Below are 16,675 nucleotides of genomic sequence, written 5' to 3'. Positions count from 1 at the left end.
GCTATTAAGCGAGACAAAGTAAAGGGCCCTGCCCAAGAAATCCAGTTTCTAGGGGTGAAGTGGCAAGATGGGCGTCGCCATAGAGTGGATCTATCACATCCCCTATCACGCACCAGCCGCTGGTAAGATCGAGCGCCACAACGGTTTGCTGAAAACCACGCTGAAAGCGATGGGTGGTGGAACATTTAAGAACTGGGAGAAACATCTAGCAGAAGCCACCTGGCTGGTAAACACCCGAGGATCAGCCAACCGAGACGGCCCTACACAGTCCAACTCCCTGCGTACCGTGGAGGGAGACAAGGTTCCTGTGGTGCATGTAAAGAATATGCTGGGAAAAGCGGTTTGGGTCCTTCCAGCCTCTGGAAAGGGGAGGCCCCCTCCGTGGAACTGTCTTTGCACAGGGACCTGGGTGCATCTGGTGGGTGATGCAGAAGGATGGGGATGTTCAGTGTGTGCCACAGGGAAATTTAATGCTGGGGGAGTGCAGCCTGTGATTCCATGTGTGTGTATATATATATATATATATATATCTGTATGTACATATGTAATGCATGTTAACTACTCTTCTGTTTATATGTTGATAAAAGTTAGGCATGATGTGATGATGTGTAATAAGGGGTGGAATGTTATGGTTTTGCAATTTGGTTGGTGTTGGTATTCCACATCAGAACACCATGCTAATAATGGGAGTAAAGGGGACAAGTTTTTTTCTGTGAACTGCCTTAATGAGCATGTGGGGTGGGGCACCGGAAGGGAAGTGAGGAAGGGGACGGCGTTGCTGGACCGGCTCCCTGCGAGGAGACAACGTGGTCAGAGCTTCCTGCCTTCCACAGCTCCATCGATGAGATTTGGGACTTGGTATTCTCTTTGTTGAAACTCTCTTGTTGCTGTTTAGTGTTATTAGATTATTAAACTGCCGTTCGTTCTCAGATCACCTTTTTTTTCTCCCTTACTTTTTGTTAGACCTAATCGCAATCTCCCTTCCCTTCCCCGTCTCCCTAAACGCACGTGGCCGGGCCGCACCGCATTGCCGCTAGAGAAAAGGGGGGGGGGCTTTTGTTCGTGCTGCCCCGGGTTTGTGCCCACTGTCCCGGAGTGAGCTCTAGAGAGAACTCCGTGACATAAACAAAGTGCAAAACTTTATAAAGTCAACTGAAGTCAACAGAAAAGCAAACTTGTTAAGCAAATCTTTTTCACAGAACACGTGTTTTCGAAGTTTATCCCCTTATTCTCTTCAAGGCAATGTAAGAACAGTTAAATTCCTCTCTGAAGCCTGTTACTTATTTTATTGCTACAGAATCTGAGCTGCTACGTTTCAGAAGTGGCGATTAATCCGCATCTGAGAGCTCTGCAAGACTCTGAGACACAAAGTCATGAATCCATACGTCGGCATATGGAAGGGACGTGTCCACTAAGTAAGTGACTATTTTTCGATCCCAAGAGTTAGTGCTCTCATTAATTGCCTGTATATGTGCCACCAAGGGCCTCTTCTCTACGCGATTCCGAAATATTATCGATGCCTCTTCCGACCACTGCTGGCTTTTCACTCCTAGAACAAACAAAAAGCAAAGGAGAACCTCATTTGCAAGCTATACCAATACAAGTGATGAAGGTTACCAAGAGACGGCGTGGAGGGGTTAAAGACCTGAGAAAATTGATATTCAAGTAGTGAAGGCAGCTTAAATCTAAAAAACAAGCACAAGCTTACTCATCTCCCACACAGTTACTACAGACTGTTAATGTTTCTTCTCCTCAGAGCCTAAAGCTGAGGACAGCTTTGCAGAAGTGGAAGGCAAACGCATTAACTCGCTGAGTATTTCCAAGAACAGCAGCTGCCACAGATGATCACGTCGTGTTACGTAGACAGAAAGGAAACTGAAGATCCCCACAAAAGAAAGCAGTAATTGGTATTCTGCCTGAGTCCGCTCAAGTGACAGCCTTCATTTAGATCTTCTCCATCTTAAAGAAGCAACAGCTCCTAAAAAACTTTCAAACTAGTCCTGCAGATAGAACTGAAGGGAAATGCAACCCAAATGCCTCGCAAGTCCTGCTGTTTTTTTTAGGGAGGGAATCTGCATCTCACAAAGGCTGCTCTGCCTGGGGGACCAACGCTGTAATCCAAGCAGGTTTTTGCATATGGTTGTGATCCACCAAGATCCACTGCTGGTGCACAGCATACAGACACAACAGGCTCCACACACTCTGCATAAATCCCCAAGCAGTAAGTTATGGGTAAAAGAAACAACACAGCCAAGTGACAACACACTGCTTGTACTGTATCAGCAGCTAACAGGGCAGAACGCCACAAGCACATAAAATCCTTACAAGTTACAGGAAAAATGGAAAAAAAAGAAGAAAAATTAAAAGAAAAAGAACAGGTCAGCTCAGCTCGCTACCCGGGGTGCTGTGAGGCAAGAACACCCGATGACCTGCAGGCTCTCTTGGTTGGAGCCTGTACTATCCCAGCACAAAAACAGAGCTAGAAGTTAACTTTATTTCCACACTGAGCTCCTGCAGCCCCAGCCTAGTGGGAACACATCCAACCCCTTGGCAAGCTGAAAGCAAGCCTAAAGCTCACACTGGAGGTGTGCAGATCCACAGAAGGCAAGCAGCAGAGCACTAACTTTGTGCTGCCCTGTCAGCAACCCTGTCCGGTTCTTGGAGCAACCTGGCCTAGTGGGAGGCATCCCTGCCCATAGCAGGGGGCTGGAAGTAGGTGATCTTCAAGTTCCCTTCCAACCCAAACCATTCTGTGATTCTATGGTTTTGAGCAAGTGTATTCTGTAACCCAGGCTTTGTTTAAATCAATCTACAATGTTTGAAGAGCCCAAAACCAGTCTTGTTTCCCCAGTGTACTTTGCCTAAGAGCCCCCATAAATATTAACTGATAAACATTTATGACACTGAAAAGTAGCTGCTGTGAAAGTTTAAGCTATGTTTGATTTATACATGCTAATTAAGAGCGCTGAATGAGATGAGTAGTAAAACTGAACCATCACCACTTATGTAAGGAAGAAAAACAGAGCCTTTTGTTAGTGCCAAGTTGATGGCAAAGACATGCATGTATTGAGCAGGTTTTTGCAAGCAAGAACAAGCTTACTTTTAATAACAAATAATGCCACTAACACTTGGCTTTGTCCCCTTTACAGTTCTACATGCCCAGTATCCCCACTGATGTAAGACACAACCACACTTACTCTCTCCCACCCCCTCAAAAAAAGAAATATGTTTTACACATACCTGCAAGCTGAGCTTTTATAGCTTGGAAAGGAAGCTTCCTGAATTTATCCAGGAGTGGTTGTAGTTTATGTATGCTGATAACTTCATGTTTGCCATAGTCCAGCATGTACACCGACAAAAAGCCTTTTCTAAGAATTTCTTTTACAACCACTCTGTACCACCTGAAAAAGGAAGACAATACACATTGTTTGTACCAACATGCTGTCAAGGTGTCAGAAAAGCAACAGGTAACCACAAGGTTTTAATCAACACATCTCAAGCTTCCTAGATCTGGTACTATCTGAATATCCTTCCAAACACTGTCTGGAAATACAAAGTGACTGCAATGCCATTTACTGCCCTCATCTCTCAGCTACCATCAGATATCTGCCCCCTCATTAACAACACAGGACATAAAGCATTTCTCAAAGGAACTGCAGTGAGGCCAAGAGTTAAAGAGAAATATCCTGTCACTAACTCCAAAACAGCCAGGCATGATGACTTACTAACATTTCAGTAATTCTACAGATAAAAGCTTGCCTTCAAAGATTTTGCTTTTAATTTAAGTACAAACTTACCGATTTTCAATTTTAGCTGCATATAACTTGCTTTTTCCAATGTTCACTGGTCTCTCTTCTGCCATGCTGTAGTACAGGATCATTTCCTCCATTAGGCCTTCCAGATTGTGCATCTCTTTCCAAGGCTGGACAATGAAGTGACCTGGATGGCAGGCCACTGACACATAGACATCCATGAACCCTCCCACCTCAGTCAAGGGTAGAGGTGGTGGCATATCAGTTGCAGACTCTGCACCTCTGGGCTCCACCGAATCCCTCTTCTCTGGCCTTCCCTGGCTTAAATGTAGAGGTGCATCACCTGTCACTTTGGTAGAGCTGGCCCCTGTGGGTGTGACGCTCAAGAAAACATCTTTCTGATGCTTCCACAAGTCTGCATTTATAATCCGTCGATTGATGCTACGATCCAAGTTTGGGGCATCAGCCGGAGCAAACAAATAAACATGTGCAATTCCCTTTGAATCATCCTGCTTAACGACCTTTAAAAAGAAAGTATAGTTTAACTTCCAGTAATCAATTAGTAAATTCACACCTGTTTAGTACTGAAGACAACATCTTTATAAAGGAAACAGAAACAGTTCATTGCATTCTATATGCACAGAAGTATTTTCAAGGTTCTTTCAAATACGTTAATGGAATCGATGGATATTAAGCTACTCATAGCTGCTAAAAGCTGTTATCCTGCTAATATAAAGCAGACACATTGCCAGTAGAAAAATATCATCTCAAGTATAACACAAGCCAATAAACGATAGTATATACTAACAAAACCACCTTGGATCAGAAAAACAAACAAACCAAAGGTGCTTTCCAGGGCTAATAAGAAAATGTTATCCTCTTGTAAGAGGCACAGAAAGAATTTAAGATTGATAAAGCACATACATATTCTGTTATGATGAAACAAAAACTGTTTCTTATCAGTTTATAAGATAACTAACTGCGTATGTCTGGACTGGCACAGGAAAATTAGCTCATCAGCTGCTACATTCTTGTGAGGAAAAAGACTCCTAACAAGCCAGGTATTGTTGTTCTACATGTCATAGGAAAAGGACTTCATATAGCAAACATAACCAAGAGCTGGCCAGGAACTATTAGACTTCACAACAAACATAAGCTCCGATAAACATTTAAGTTTCAGAGTTATTCCTTCTATGGATTTCAGGCCACACAAGCATTTCGACTATTTACCTGCATGCTGAATTCGGGATAATCCATGACATTGTCTCTCAGCCACAGCACAGCCTCAGGAGTCCACATGCCAGTGTCAGGGGGCAGATCTGCTAAGCAGCATTTTATAGCCTAAGAAAAGAATGAAGTATACAATGACATGGAAACCAGTCCATAAATTTCTATTTACAGAACACTACTTAGTAGTCATAGATTCAGTAATACATAGGTTACTCCAAAAGTAATGCCTCCTATTTATTTCCATGGAAACTGCAGCAGGCACAAAGAGCACAATAACACTTTTTTATAGAGTAAATTCTCAGCTACAAAACACTATTTTTCAACATGGTCATCACTGGTGATGAACAAGAATCCTCATGCTGTGCTCATAACAATCTGCAGAAGATATACACAGTTGCTTTTGTGTCTGCTGAAATACATCAGTGTGCTCATGAAATGTTCACTAATTGTTGATGAATGCCAATGGCTGCCATTTCTTTCTGCATGGAGGAATTCAGTTCCATATCTTTGCACCATCCACATTTCTGTGTCAGATACCATTCTGTCAGGCTGCCCCTTTGCAGCCATCTGTCATGTGGCAACAACGCAGAATGGGATATTGGTGGGAAGGTTCAACCTTGACTGCCTGTTACCTCGATCTGGTAACCTGGAAAGTCAAGTCCCTTTGTGAATGTGTATCGACGGCCCCGACCAAGTCACAGCTGTTTGTTACACCATTATGGTGAGCTGTAAAATGGCGTTTATTGGAATGTGAGGGTCCCTTATATAGGTATCCAGTTTCATCCTTTTCTTTTTTACATATGCATGACCCAGCAGGGGAGGGCCTATCACGTTACATCCCGAGGGTCCGATTTCGCCTAATACAACAACTGCCATACCATCAACATCACATCCACCTCTGACAACATGGGCCAAGGTAATAAAAGAGAATGCATTACTTTGCGAGCAGCCTTCAGATATGACAAGGAGAGACATGCAGAACCAGTATCATTACTCATACAAATTAACAGAGCATCCTATCAGTACACAGAACTACATCACAACTTATTTCGGGGCAAAGATGCACAATAAAATACACTCCAATGCTAAACGCTATTAAACAAAGAAAATTCCTTACATAAATCTGTAAGTAGCAGCTCTAAAACACCGCTAAGAAATCTAAGATAGGTTAGTTTTAACATATCTTTATACCTGGGGGGGGATTTTGATCACTTCTCTCAGGAACTGTGATGGGATTTCTCTAAGGTCTGATACTTTTACATACGCAACTCTTCCAGTATCGATGAAGCGAACATCAAGAACCCGTCTACTGTGAATTATTGTTATCTGAAATAAGACAGGAAGATGATATACTGTGAGAAGATTCAAGGAAAGTAAGAATATAGATTTAGGTAAACAGTAAGAAGAGTCTTTCTTCCATGGGAAAACTTTTGCCGTTCCTTGAATACCTCCTTACCTCTACACGTGTCCATTTTCCTTTGCAAAGAAACAAGCAGATTTTGCCACAGAAAGGTTGTGACACACTGAACTCAGATGTCTCCTGCAAATTCAAAACCAAAAGTTAAAATGTATAGATCCCTCACTGACACTTCAAAAGCCACTCATTGAACAAATAGTTATGGAAAGCAATCAGTTCATCTCAAATATAAAGATTTTTTTCTAGCCTCAGAAGTATTTCCTATCACATCTTCAAGCTTCTCCAATCAGTAAAGCTTTAATTCTGAGGTGTTTACAGCCCAGGGAAGTGGTGGAGTTACTTTCCCTGGGAGATGTTCAAGAAACGTCGAGAAGTGGCACTTATGGACACGGCTTAGCAGGCATGGTGGGGATGGGTTGATGGTTGGACTTGGTGCTCTTAGTGGTCTTTGGCAACCACAACGATTCTATGAATTGCCATCAAAAACACATTTGGAAATAAAGAATATAAAAACCAGCAACCGCTACCTTGATGCTCTGAGAAGCTGTACTATTGTGGAATAGTAATAGCTAACGGAAGAAGTTCCTAACTTATATATAACTTGCCAAGATGTTTAACAAAACAAATTTACTATTTACTCAAATAAAGCTTCACAGGGCTGAGATCATTGTGATGATCCTAAGTAACACAATAAGGCAAATGCTACATTTTAAAAGCGTGGAGAGACTCCCATTGGAGACTCACACGTATTGTAGTGTCATTAAGTTCTCAAGACAAGTTGTAGAGTCAAAATTGCTTCTGTCCTTTACAGCAATGTAAAGTATTGTATACTTTGCCTAGAAAATCTGACTAGTTGTCTGCCTTTGTGTTGCTAGACCTTTCAGTGTTTACTTTATACTGCTTCCTGCATTGTTCAGTTTGCTTTAAACTGACTTTTGACAACCAAAACATACTGGAGTGTTTCCAAATGGCGCATGCTCCACAACAGGAATACATACAGAACATAAAAATGTTCTGAAAAGGCAGATTTACAATAAGTGGTTCTATCAGTGTAATGTAGGTAAAACTTGCAAGAAAAAGGATAGGGCAGATCCTCCACAGATTTTCTTTTTTTTAAATCAACACAAAGCAGTATGTGTAGGAAGCTTCTCATTATGAGCCACTTTCGTTACTACTCTAACTACTCAAGGAAATTTACCAGTAGTTACGGAAGCCGTAGAGACAGAATTTCTAAGAGAGCATCAGAAGACACTCACAGTGAAAGCAGCATCCCAGAGAACAGCACAGAATTTTTAGCCTTTTAAGCAGGCAGCAAAGATGCCTCAAAAACTCAAACTTCTGTAGGAGAAAAGGACTGATACACTGGAAAAAAAGCCCCGTGATGTGACATCTCTCCTCACTGCATACCCACCTTCTGAAGTAAATAGTTTTCTATCTTCTGCAAGACTTCGGAAAGCCTGGACAAGCCTTTAGATGGTAGCTGACAATACAGGTTTCCATCTGAGAGAATACTGGTTACTCTGACACTCGTATACAGTTTATCTGTCTAAGATTTAAAGAAGAAAGGTAAAAAAAAAAACAAAAACAACACAAAGTTAGCAAATCTGTGAGCACTGTTTTTTTGTCCATTAAAAATCTTTGTGGTTAATGATTTTTAATGAATTCAATAGGAAGCAGGCATAGAGTACCTGTAGGTTCAGTTCAAAAGACTTGTCATACAAAGCCTTTAGACAAGTTGCATTGATGTTGATATCATCTTCTCCAGAAGTGTCATACAAAACAAAGAGAGGAATATCACTCCTTTCCACTATTTCCACAGCAAACATTTTGCAGTATGTCTGTGATTCTACAGCCTTTACTAGGAGAGGATCATCATGGAATACTTCCAGCCCTGTAAGACAGACCTTTATTTTTATGAATCACTTTATTGAAGGGAAATATATTAACAAGGACTGTTTGAAAGGGGAATCAGAATGCAGTTGGAATGTTGTACTGGACTTATACTTGCATTCTGCTGAAAGTCTCCCTTCTTAGGGCAGAAAGCTGCCTTCAAGGGGGAAAAGAAGATCTTCTTCAGAAAGAATCAAAGAATCAAGGCAAATATGTAGACAAAATAAATAAATGCATCCAAGTGAAAAAAATATACTAGAGGTCATTCTTGTCAATTTCATATACTGAAAATAAAATAAAATGCTCGTAAAAAGTCAGAAATGACCACTAGTTTTAGGAAGTTACTTCCATCACTGTCAAGTAAGTTTGCAAGTGTTAAGTGGAGAAGGATCACTTTAAAATAAAGGAATGAGACCAGAGATCGTATTAATTCACATTTGTGGTAAAAAGAGCTAAGCTAGTATACTATTTCATACAACACTGGGTGTTTTCTTTAGGTTTGCATATCCTAAAGGTAATATTTCCAAGATAAGAGCAGAAATAACTAAGCTTCATTATAGAGATTACTGGGGTCTTCTGTTATCAAGGTTTCTTTAAAGAAGAATGTGAAGAAGAGTTCTATCTGTGACTACCTGTATCTGCTTAGACCATACCTAGCTATTTTGGATGGATTCTAGCATTCAGAGTACCTACACAAGCATCAAAACTCCCAGGCATTTCAATCCATAAGCCTGTAGAATCAACACTGGTTTTCTCTTACCTGCCAGTTTACACTTCGTAACTTGAAATGGAAGTGAACAGAACTGTTTGTGGAGTTTGTATGTCCTGTTGCTTTCAATAACCTCACTGAAGCCATGGTCAACATAGTAAACCTGGCAAAGGAAAAAGAGATAAATAAGATTATTATGCTTTTAAATATACATTCTTGAGTTTATGGAAACTGTGCTCAGCTACTACGCTCTCTGTGCATCCAGTGAACACGCACATCACTTTTCACTGTATTGTTGCTATATAACACCATGAATTTCACATAAAATTTCCCTATCTGGATGTTCAGTGTTTTCCAAAAAAGCCTTCTCAAAGTTTCTGTAAAAATATCATTTCTAAAAGAATCTCTTCGTAGGAGCAGCGCTGGAAGGACTCAGCACATTACTTCAAACTGCATGAACAAAGGTGGTAATTTCAACTTGCAGATGACCTTTTAATTTTGACAATCATACAACTTAAAAGAAACTTTCAAAATGTTTTTCATTTCTCATTTAATCAAAAACAGAAGTGCTTCAGGTTGGCAAAGGAAAGAATGTAAGCAACGCAGAATGCTTGAAAACGGACTGCACATCCGAGAAACACAATTGTCTCAAGTCTTACTACAGATGTCAAAACAAAGAATCACTCGCCTTTAATCTTTTGTCCTCCACAGAAATGATCTGAGCACGGAGCCAGGCTTCTTCAGTGTGTGCAGCAACGAGTTGCCCAACACTTGGAAAAGTAATCTGTGACACAGCGGAATTCTTACTGTAGTATGCTTTCATTTTATCTTCCATTTGTTCCTGAGCACCAGAATAATCTTTGCCCACATATCTACAATCATTTCAGTATAAAAGCACCAAACAAACAAAAAACCAAGAGTTAGGATGAAATGTCAAAAAGCTGAATTAAAACCTAAAAACCTCTAAATTCATACATTAATAAATGTATATATACCCAAACATATTCTAAGCACAACTGTATCCAAACTGGGCTACAGGAAAATACTAGCTGACAAAATAGAGTATTACTGTTAAATGCTGTCCAGCAATACAGAATCTAACACGCTCAACCACATCTTTAGAAAGACATCTTACTTGATTATTACAACCATGTAGAAGAATTTAACCATAAAAGCAGATTATCAAGTACAAAATAACTGTTGTAGTACCCGAGTTACTAGCATATATTATCTTAAACGTGTTTTTGTTATGGCTTATGAAAGCACAGGGCATCTAAAATAGCTTTACACAGCCCTTCTGAGCCCCAAGCTGTTTACTCTGGGCCTTCAGAACAATTCCAAGATCAGGCAGCTGATCTTCAGTTCACACCGAAGCAGTCTGCCACATGAATCCTCTTTAATAATATTCTGTACACATCAGGATCAGATCAGAACGCAGCAGACAGAAGGAAAACAAATTTCCATATCTGACAGGCAACACGAGCAGGTATACAATGCTTGAAGATTTACTTCTTGACACTGGTTTTTAATGTTTAATATTGTACAAAAACTCTGGTACAAAATTTGGGAGCTGCTGTTCCAGAGGAAGTTTAAAACAAGCAGTATCAGCTCATCAGTGTCACAGCTCAACCCACGGGACCCAGAGCATTCCATTTTATCCCATACAGCCATGCTCATTAAATGAAAGGATTGAGGCAGTTGTCCAGAGCTAGGATGCAGCTGCAACCAGAGATTTACTACATTTCTCATTCCCGAGATAGACAGAACTAATACCTCCTAGCCTGAACTGAGCTCCTTTCCCTCACCTGGGACGAAAAAAAAAATGGACACAACAGGAAGGCTGCAAGATTTAGTGTTCTGAAACAGAGCCTTCAAAAAAAGGTCATGGGGAAGACCCCCAAAACAACAGAAGAAATACAATCCTGAGAACACTCATCTACACAAAAAAAAAAAAACAGAGAGAAAGCACAACACAGGAACTAGGCTAGCAGCTGAAACAAAGATGGCAACATTCTCAAACAAGAATTTCTAACTTAAGTCTCAAATGTGGGGATTTTCACAAAATCATTGGCCCTTGTGATTCTACCACCTCAGTGAACTACAACGAAGGAAGAAATTTCAGCGCTGTCTGCCAATACATGAATGACAGCTAGAGAAGGAGGATACCTACATTTCAGCCTTAAGGCTAGCATGCTATTTACAGCAGTAAGGAGGAAAAGGATAGTAGACGATTAACAAGAGGATCTGTGAGTAAATCACAAGTGTTCCTGCTCAGTTCAGCTGTGCTCAAAGGTCCTGGCTAGGATCCACCTAGTGAAAGCTGAAACTGTAGAAAGACAGTACTATGTACTATATTACTTACAGCTAAGAAATCCATGTTCTGAAGTGACAAACAAGCCTCTATGAATTTGAATTTGAAATAAGTTTCAGAATTAACCCCCAGAAAAAGGTAAACTTTCTGTTTCTCTGTTTCTTTTTTCTTTTTCTTTTTTTCTAAATCTTCCTAGAACTTAAGTTTTTTATCTTGGTACAGAAGGTTTATCATACCATTTCCTTAAATAATACTGATACAGAAACTACAGCGGACTTCTTAGGCCATTCTCTGAGGCTATACTATTAACCACCACATCAAGAACCATAATAGTTTGACGGAAGCTCCTCTGACCCCAAAAGAGAAAACTGCAGCACAATCTGAACAAACCCAACTCATACCAACTTCAAAGCAAGTTAGAAACGTAAAAAAATGCTTTGACAGGTGTTAAGAGTATTACCTGAATGCCACCACATGCTACGGTAAGATTCTTTCAAAGAAGCCCTCCAACAAGCAAGTCCCATCTGCTTTGACTCTCAGTCAAGCTAATGATAAAATCTACCAGCCCACCAGAATTTAAACTCCCATTTAAACACAACACACAAGACTTAGTTGTAAATCTTAAATCTTAGACTTAATTGTTAGCATGCATAAATAACAAAGTCCCAAAGACCTATACTCTACATGGACTAAAAGAAGAAAAAAATAATAAAGGTCTTGCCTAATGACAAGCTCATTCGTGTCATTCACTTCTATCACCAAGACAGACACATGTCCTTCTGAAGGTATGATCAAAGGAGGAACAGATGATATGCTTTCTGGATACCACTCCTTGGATTCATGCTGTCGTTCAGCTGTGGCCTTCACACCATCAGGGACTTTCGCAGTGACATTCAGATTCTCATCGGTGCAACTTTGGGTTTTAACATAGAGGATGGCCTTTTGAGGGACTTTAGATACAAAGTGCACTACGCATATATCTGAGAGCAACTGTAGATTATTTAGAATGCCTTCTGGAAATTTTTCTTGATAAGTTTCTTGGTACAATTTGGGAAGTGCATCAGCCCAAAGACCACTGGGATACTTCACCAAGATATTAACAACACGTTGCTTGAAGTCACTACTACATGAAGCAGACTCGGTCTCTGTGCTTGTTTTTAACAGCAGGTCTGCTTTTGAAGGTGTAACATTCTGAAATGCCTTGTCTTGCTCCGAATCACTTTTCACTGCTGGTGATACTGTTTTAGCAGGATAAAGAATTCCGTATGTCTGATCACCTGTGCATACTTGCTCCACCTTGGAAAACAAAAAGAAGAGTCAATAATGAGATGCATCTTTAAGCCTAGAGCATTTTGACTATTACAGTTCTATAACATGCATTTTATACAGACTTGAAGTGGGCATCCGTGATCTAAGCTTGAGGCAATTAGTACAGCAAAATAATTTCTTGCAATGCTTCCTTCTCCTGTTTGGGAGGAATATCAAGCACACACTGCTATAGTAGAGAGGAAATATGAAATCTACTTAGTTGAAAACAAGTCCTGACTGTAAAAATTGATCAAATGGATATACCCTGCTCAGTTGAGAGTAAGTAAAATTTGTTAAGGGCTACTGTTTATCCTGGGATAGACATTTTTCTTCATAGCAGCTGATATGAGGCTTTGATGGCATTGATACACACATTTTAGTTGCTGCAGAACAGTGTTCACACAAAAACTTTGCTGCTTTTCATGCTTTAGCAAGGTCTAGTACTTTAGTCAAGTATTTTAATCCACCCGTGGAACTTGCATCAAGTTCATAAGCATCTCTGCTATTTACCTTGATAAAAGTGATTACAAAACATATACAGATATACAACAGAAAGGATAAAAGAGGTGAAACCAATTCACATCAGGAAGAACCTATACATTTCATCATTTTCCAGTAATGCAAGAAAACTGCACAAGGGAATTCTGGAGGTCTCTAGTCTAGCCTATATAAACTGGGGTGACACCAAACACAAATCGAATCGTTCCTGTCCTCGTTCAATGAAATTCAGAAGGTTTCCAAAGATAGAGACCATCAACTCTCCACACACTACAGAATTTTTCACCATATAAAAACAGAAATTTCCTGATTGCAATCTGTGCTGGATGATTCTTGACATTTAATTCTGCATTTGATTTCGTTTCCTCCATATCATGCCTTTACATTTTGGAAAACTAACAAAATACTTTCACTTCCTCTCCTCTACATACTTTTAGTTAACCTACTTCCTTTTCTCCAGGCTCCATGCTAAACTTCGTGAGATCATCAGCCCTGCAAGAGAAAAGAACTGAACTTGCCTATTCTAGAACATAGTAACACTGAGGAGCCATTCCTCTGCTCTGGATTTAAAACTGATATACATACATACATATATATATGCATGTGTGTGTGTACGTATATATTATTTTTAAAAAGTATAGATTTAAAATAGATTTACATCACTGCAATTTAAGCTAAAGTGACATCTTCTAAGAGAAAGAGAGAGAGAGCTTGTACCTGCTGCATTTTATAGTGAGAAAAAAAAAATAATAAAATGAATGGAATACCATTATCTGGAAAGTTCTTGTTACGTGACCAATGAACAAAGGAGAAGAAAGTTCAGATTACAAGTACAGACTATTTAAAAATAAAATCTTATGTCTAACCTTTGTTCTAGCTATGGTAAAGACACTCATCCCTATCTGAATCAAGACAGATGCAACATAGCAAACTATAAACGGAATCTCATGTTAGGAGATTTAAAAATCCTTTCTTAAAAAAGAAAACAAAACAACAGCCTAATGAAATTGGGCTAGAAAAGATGGCAGGCAGTGGATTTGTATTTTCAAATCACTTTAAATTCCCTTAGCAAATATAAAATCCCCTCAACAAACATTTTATCCATGCACAGATCAAATTTTTCCATGAAGAGTTACTCCAGAACAGAATATAGCTACAAAGATAAGCACTATCGCTACTGAGAAGTAACAGTGGGTTCAGTGTAACGTATGGCTTGCAAAATGCAGAAGACCTGCAGCAATCAAAAATTGAAATTTAAACCAGAAGGGACCTCTGGTGGCCATGCAATACAACTGCTTGCTCAAAGCAGGGTCCAGTAACTGGTCACGCAAAGCCTCCTGCATTTTAGCACAGAAGGTCTTGGAGGGCAGGGAACCCAGAACTTCATCAGGCTTACATTTCTGAAAAAAGAGCTCTTCCAAACTCTTGTGAATGTTCTGAGCTGCAGCATTTCTGCTCTCTGTCCTATTACTGTGTATCATCATGAAAAGTCTAGCTCTATATCATCTCCCCTTTGCTTTCTCTTCCTTAGTTTGAGCAAAAGCTTTTCTCATCACCGCTCTGAGGGGTGTTTTCACAATGACAGGCAGCTAAACTCCTCCACACCATTCTCACTCTTCTTCAAATGGAAAGGGGGAGAGAACGTGATAGAAAAGGGATCAAGTGTGGAGATGAGCATATGGAGACTGCTCACCAGTTGCCATTGTGGGCAAAACAGACTCAGCACAGGGAGACCTCACCCCACAGTGTGAGTCTAACACAGTGTGTGTCTATCACAGAATGACCCAGGTTGGAAGGGACCTCAAGGATCATGAAGCTCCAACCCCCCTGCCTGGCAGGGCAAGCAAACTTCCATGTTTACTAGATCAGGTTGCCCAGGGCCCCATCCAACCTGGCCTTGAACACCTCCAGGGATGGGGAATCCACAACGTCCTGGGTAGCACTGGGCTCTGCTTATAGAGGGCAGCCCTGCCTGCAGCCCACCCACCAAAACCTTGTGACAATAATCTGCTCTACGAAGCTGTGGTGCAATGTACCACAGATCATACTGAATGAAGCTAGAAAAACAAGGCTACCTTTTTACACACAGTGTCTCCTGGTTAGCTCTGCTTAGCTAGTGTTTCGCAGAGGTGAACAAATGACACCTGACAGACTACTAAACCTTACAGGCTAATGATTGACAGCAGACCAAAAAGAGAAGATCCTTAGAGACCTTTAAGCCTCTTAACTCCAACAATAACTCTGAGGTTTTCCAGCTATGTTTAGAAGACAGCATAGATGCTCACTGAGACAATATTTATAGGCAGGAAAATTTCCCTATTTCAGTAAGATGTTTCACCTTAATAAAATAAGACCTAATAAGGATTTGGGGATGTCAGTTAATGAGAGATTCAACATGAGCCAGCAACGTGCACTTGCTGCCCAGAAGGCCGACTGTATCCTGAGCTGCATCAAGAGAACAACTGAAGAGCAAGTATTCAGGATCAGTAGAACCCTTGCTTTGCATTTAATGTAAAATACTTTGCAATATGGAATGAAAAGTCACCTCAAGGAGACTAGATTCTCATTAATATCCTTCGTGTGTCTTTGTTTGATGCTGAAGTTGGAAGCATGTACTCACAGGACTGACAAGTTTAAGTAAAGCTTTTCAAGAAAGAAAGCCTCAAAGCAAAGTAGCATTGTACCCTGAATGGAACCATCGGTGCAGGGGAAAAGAGAAAAGCACAGTGACTGAAGAATCTTAAGCTGGTGGTGAGACAACCTCTAAATAGGGTTCCCTGATACCAGCTCCTACTAGTGATTTTTTTGAGCGCTATTTCAAAGGCATGGTATATTTTTTATTTTAACTGTTACATATTAAAAATAAGTTCTGTCAAATAAGCACTCAAATCTGAAAGGTGTTGGCATCCTTAAAAAAAAAAAAAGATATTCAGTACTTACTGAGCACACATGTGGCCAATGCTCAAGCTGACGGAGCACTGTTGTACTAAGCTCCTCACTGTACGTTTCCTCATAAATCTGTGCTATCTTTGACATCCAAACACCATTTTTGTACTTGCTCAAAATCTCCTTAATACGGTTTTGAATTTCATTGATGCTGGGAACAGAACGGCCAGAGGCAACAGTATGCGTCTCCACACCAGATGTATTCAAGTTATCTGTTAAATAAAAATAGAGCCTTCAAGTAAACATAATCTTATCCATAGAGACCGATTTTAACCTACCTACTTAAAAATTAATCGATGGAGTTGCCTGTGTAACACCAATTCTAAAACACTACTCTCTTGTATAACTGTTTCTAGTCACTTTCCATTAGAAAGACACATGGAAGCCTCACACGTTCAGACACAGCTGAAATAGAATTTTCAATTATTGTAGTTCTTTCCATAGGCAGGTATTAAACCTTTTTTCAGAAAGGACTCTGGAAGACGATGAAAAAATCTTTGGCAACAGGGCAGCCTCTCAGCAGCAACAAGGCCAACTCCCAGGACAGACATGGGATGTCTTCCCCAAGTACATGCACAACAAAGATAAAGCAAAATACCTAAGTATATTCATCC

General features: G+C 40.2%; 1 protein-coding gene across 8 annotated transcripts in view; it reads right to left on the bottom strand.

Annotated features, from left to right (window-relative positions):
- Positions 1 to 1,117: 1,117 nt before the first annotated feature.
- TDRD7 (tudor domain containing 7) overlaps positions 1,118 to 16,675 on the bottom strand; it is a 28,158-nt gene continuing 12,600 nt past the window's right edge. For 4 of the 8 annotated variants that reach the window (XM_015849959.2, XM_015849960.2, XM_085527924.1 and 1 more), the window contains 12 exons: positions 16,056 to 16,273; positions 12,031 to 12,605; positions 9,687 to 9,870; positions 9,050 to 9,161; positions 8,088 to 8,290; positions 7,811 to 7,945; positions 6,439 to 6,522; positions 6,174 to 6,308; positions 4,983 to 5,093; positions 3,798 to 4,273; positions 3,241 to 3,401; positions 1,118 to 1,549 (listed from right to left, as the gene is read on the bottom strand). In XM_015849959.2, the coding sequence (XP_015705445.2) occupies positions 1,329 to 1,549; positions 3,241 to 3,401; positions 3,798 to 4,273; positions 4,983 to 5,093; positions 6,174 to 6,308; positions 6,439 to 6,522; positions 7,811 to 7,945; positions 8,088 to 8,290; positions 9,050 to 9,161; positions 9,687 to 9,870; positions 12,031 to 12,605; positions 16,056 to 16,273 (2,615 nt within the window). In that variant the 3' untranslated portion in view covers positions 1,118 to 1,328. Of the gene's footprint in view, positions 1,550 to 3,240; positions 3,402 to 3,797; positions 4,274 to 4,982; positions 5,094 to 6,173; positions 6,309 to 6,438; positions 6,523 to 7,810; positions 7,946 to 8,087; positions 8,304 to 9,049; positions 9,162 to 9,686; positions 9,871 to 12,030; positions 12,606 to 16,055; positions 16,274 to 16,675 lie in introns of all 8 variants that reach the window. The other 4 variants (XM_085527925.1, XM_085527926.1, XM_085527928.1 and 1 more) reach the window with 2 other exon arrangements.

This window comes from Coturnix japonica, chromosome Z (assembly GCF_054131305.1).
Source record: "Coturnix japonica strain WE chromosome Z, WE-NBRP24, whole genome shotgun sequence".
Lineage (NCBI taxonomy): Eukaryota > Metazoa > Chordata > Aves > Galliformes > Phasianidae > Coturnix > Coturnix japonica.
Note: the sequence above shows the minus strand (reverse complement) of the source record. Positions and strands in the feature narration are given on the sequence as shown.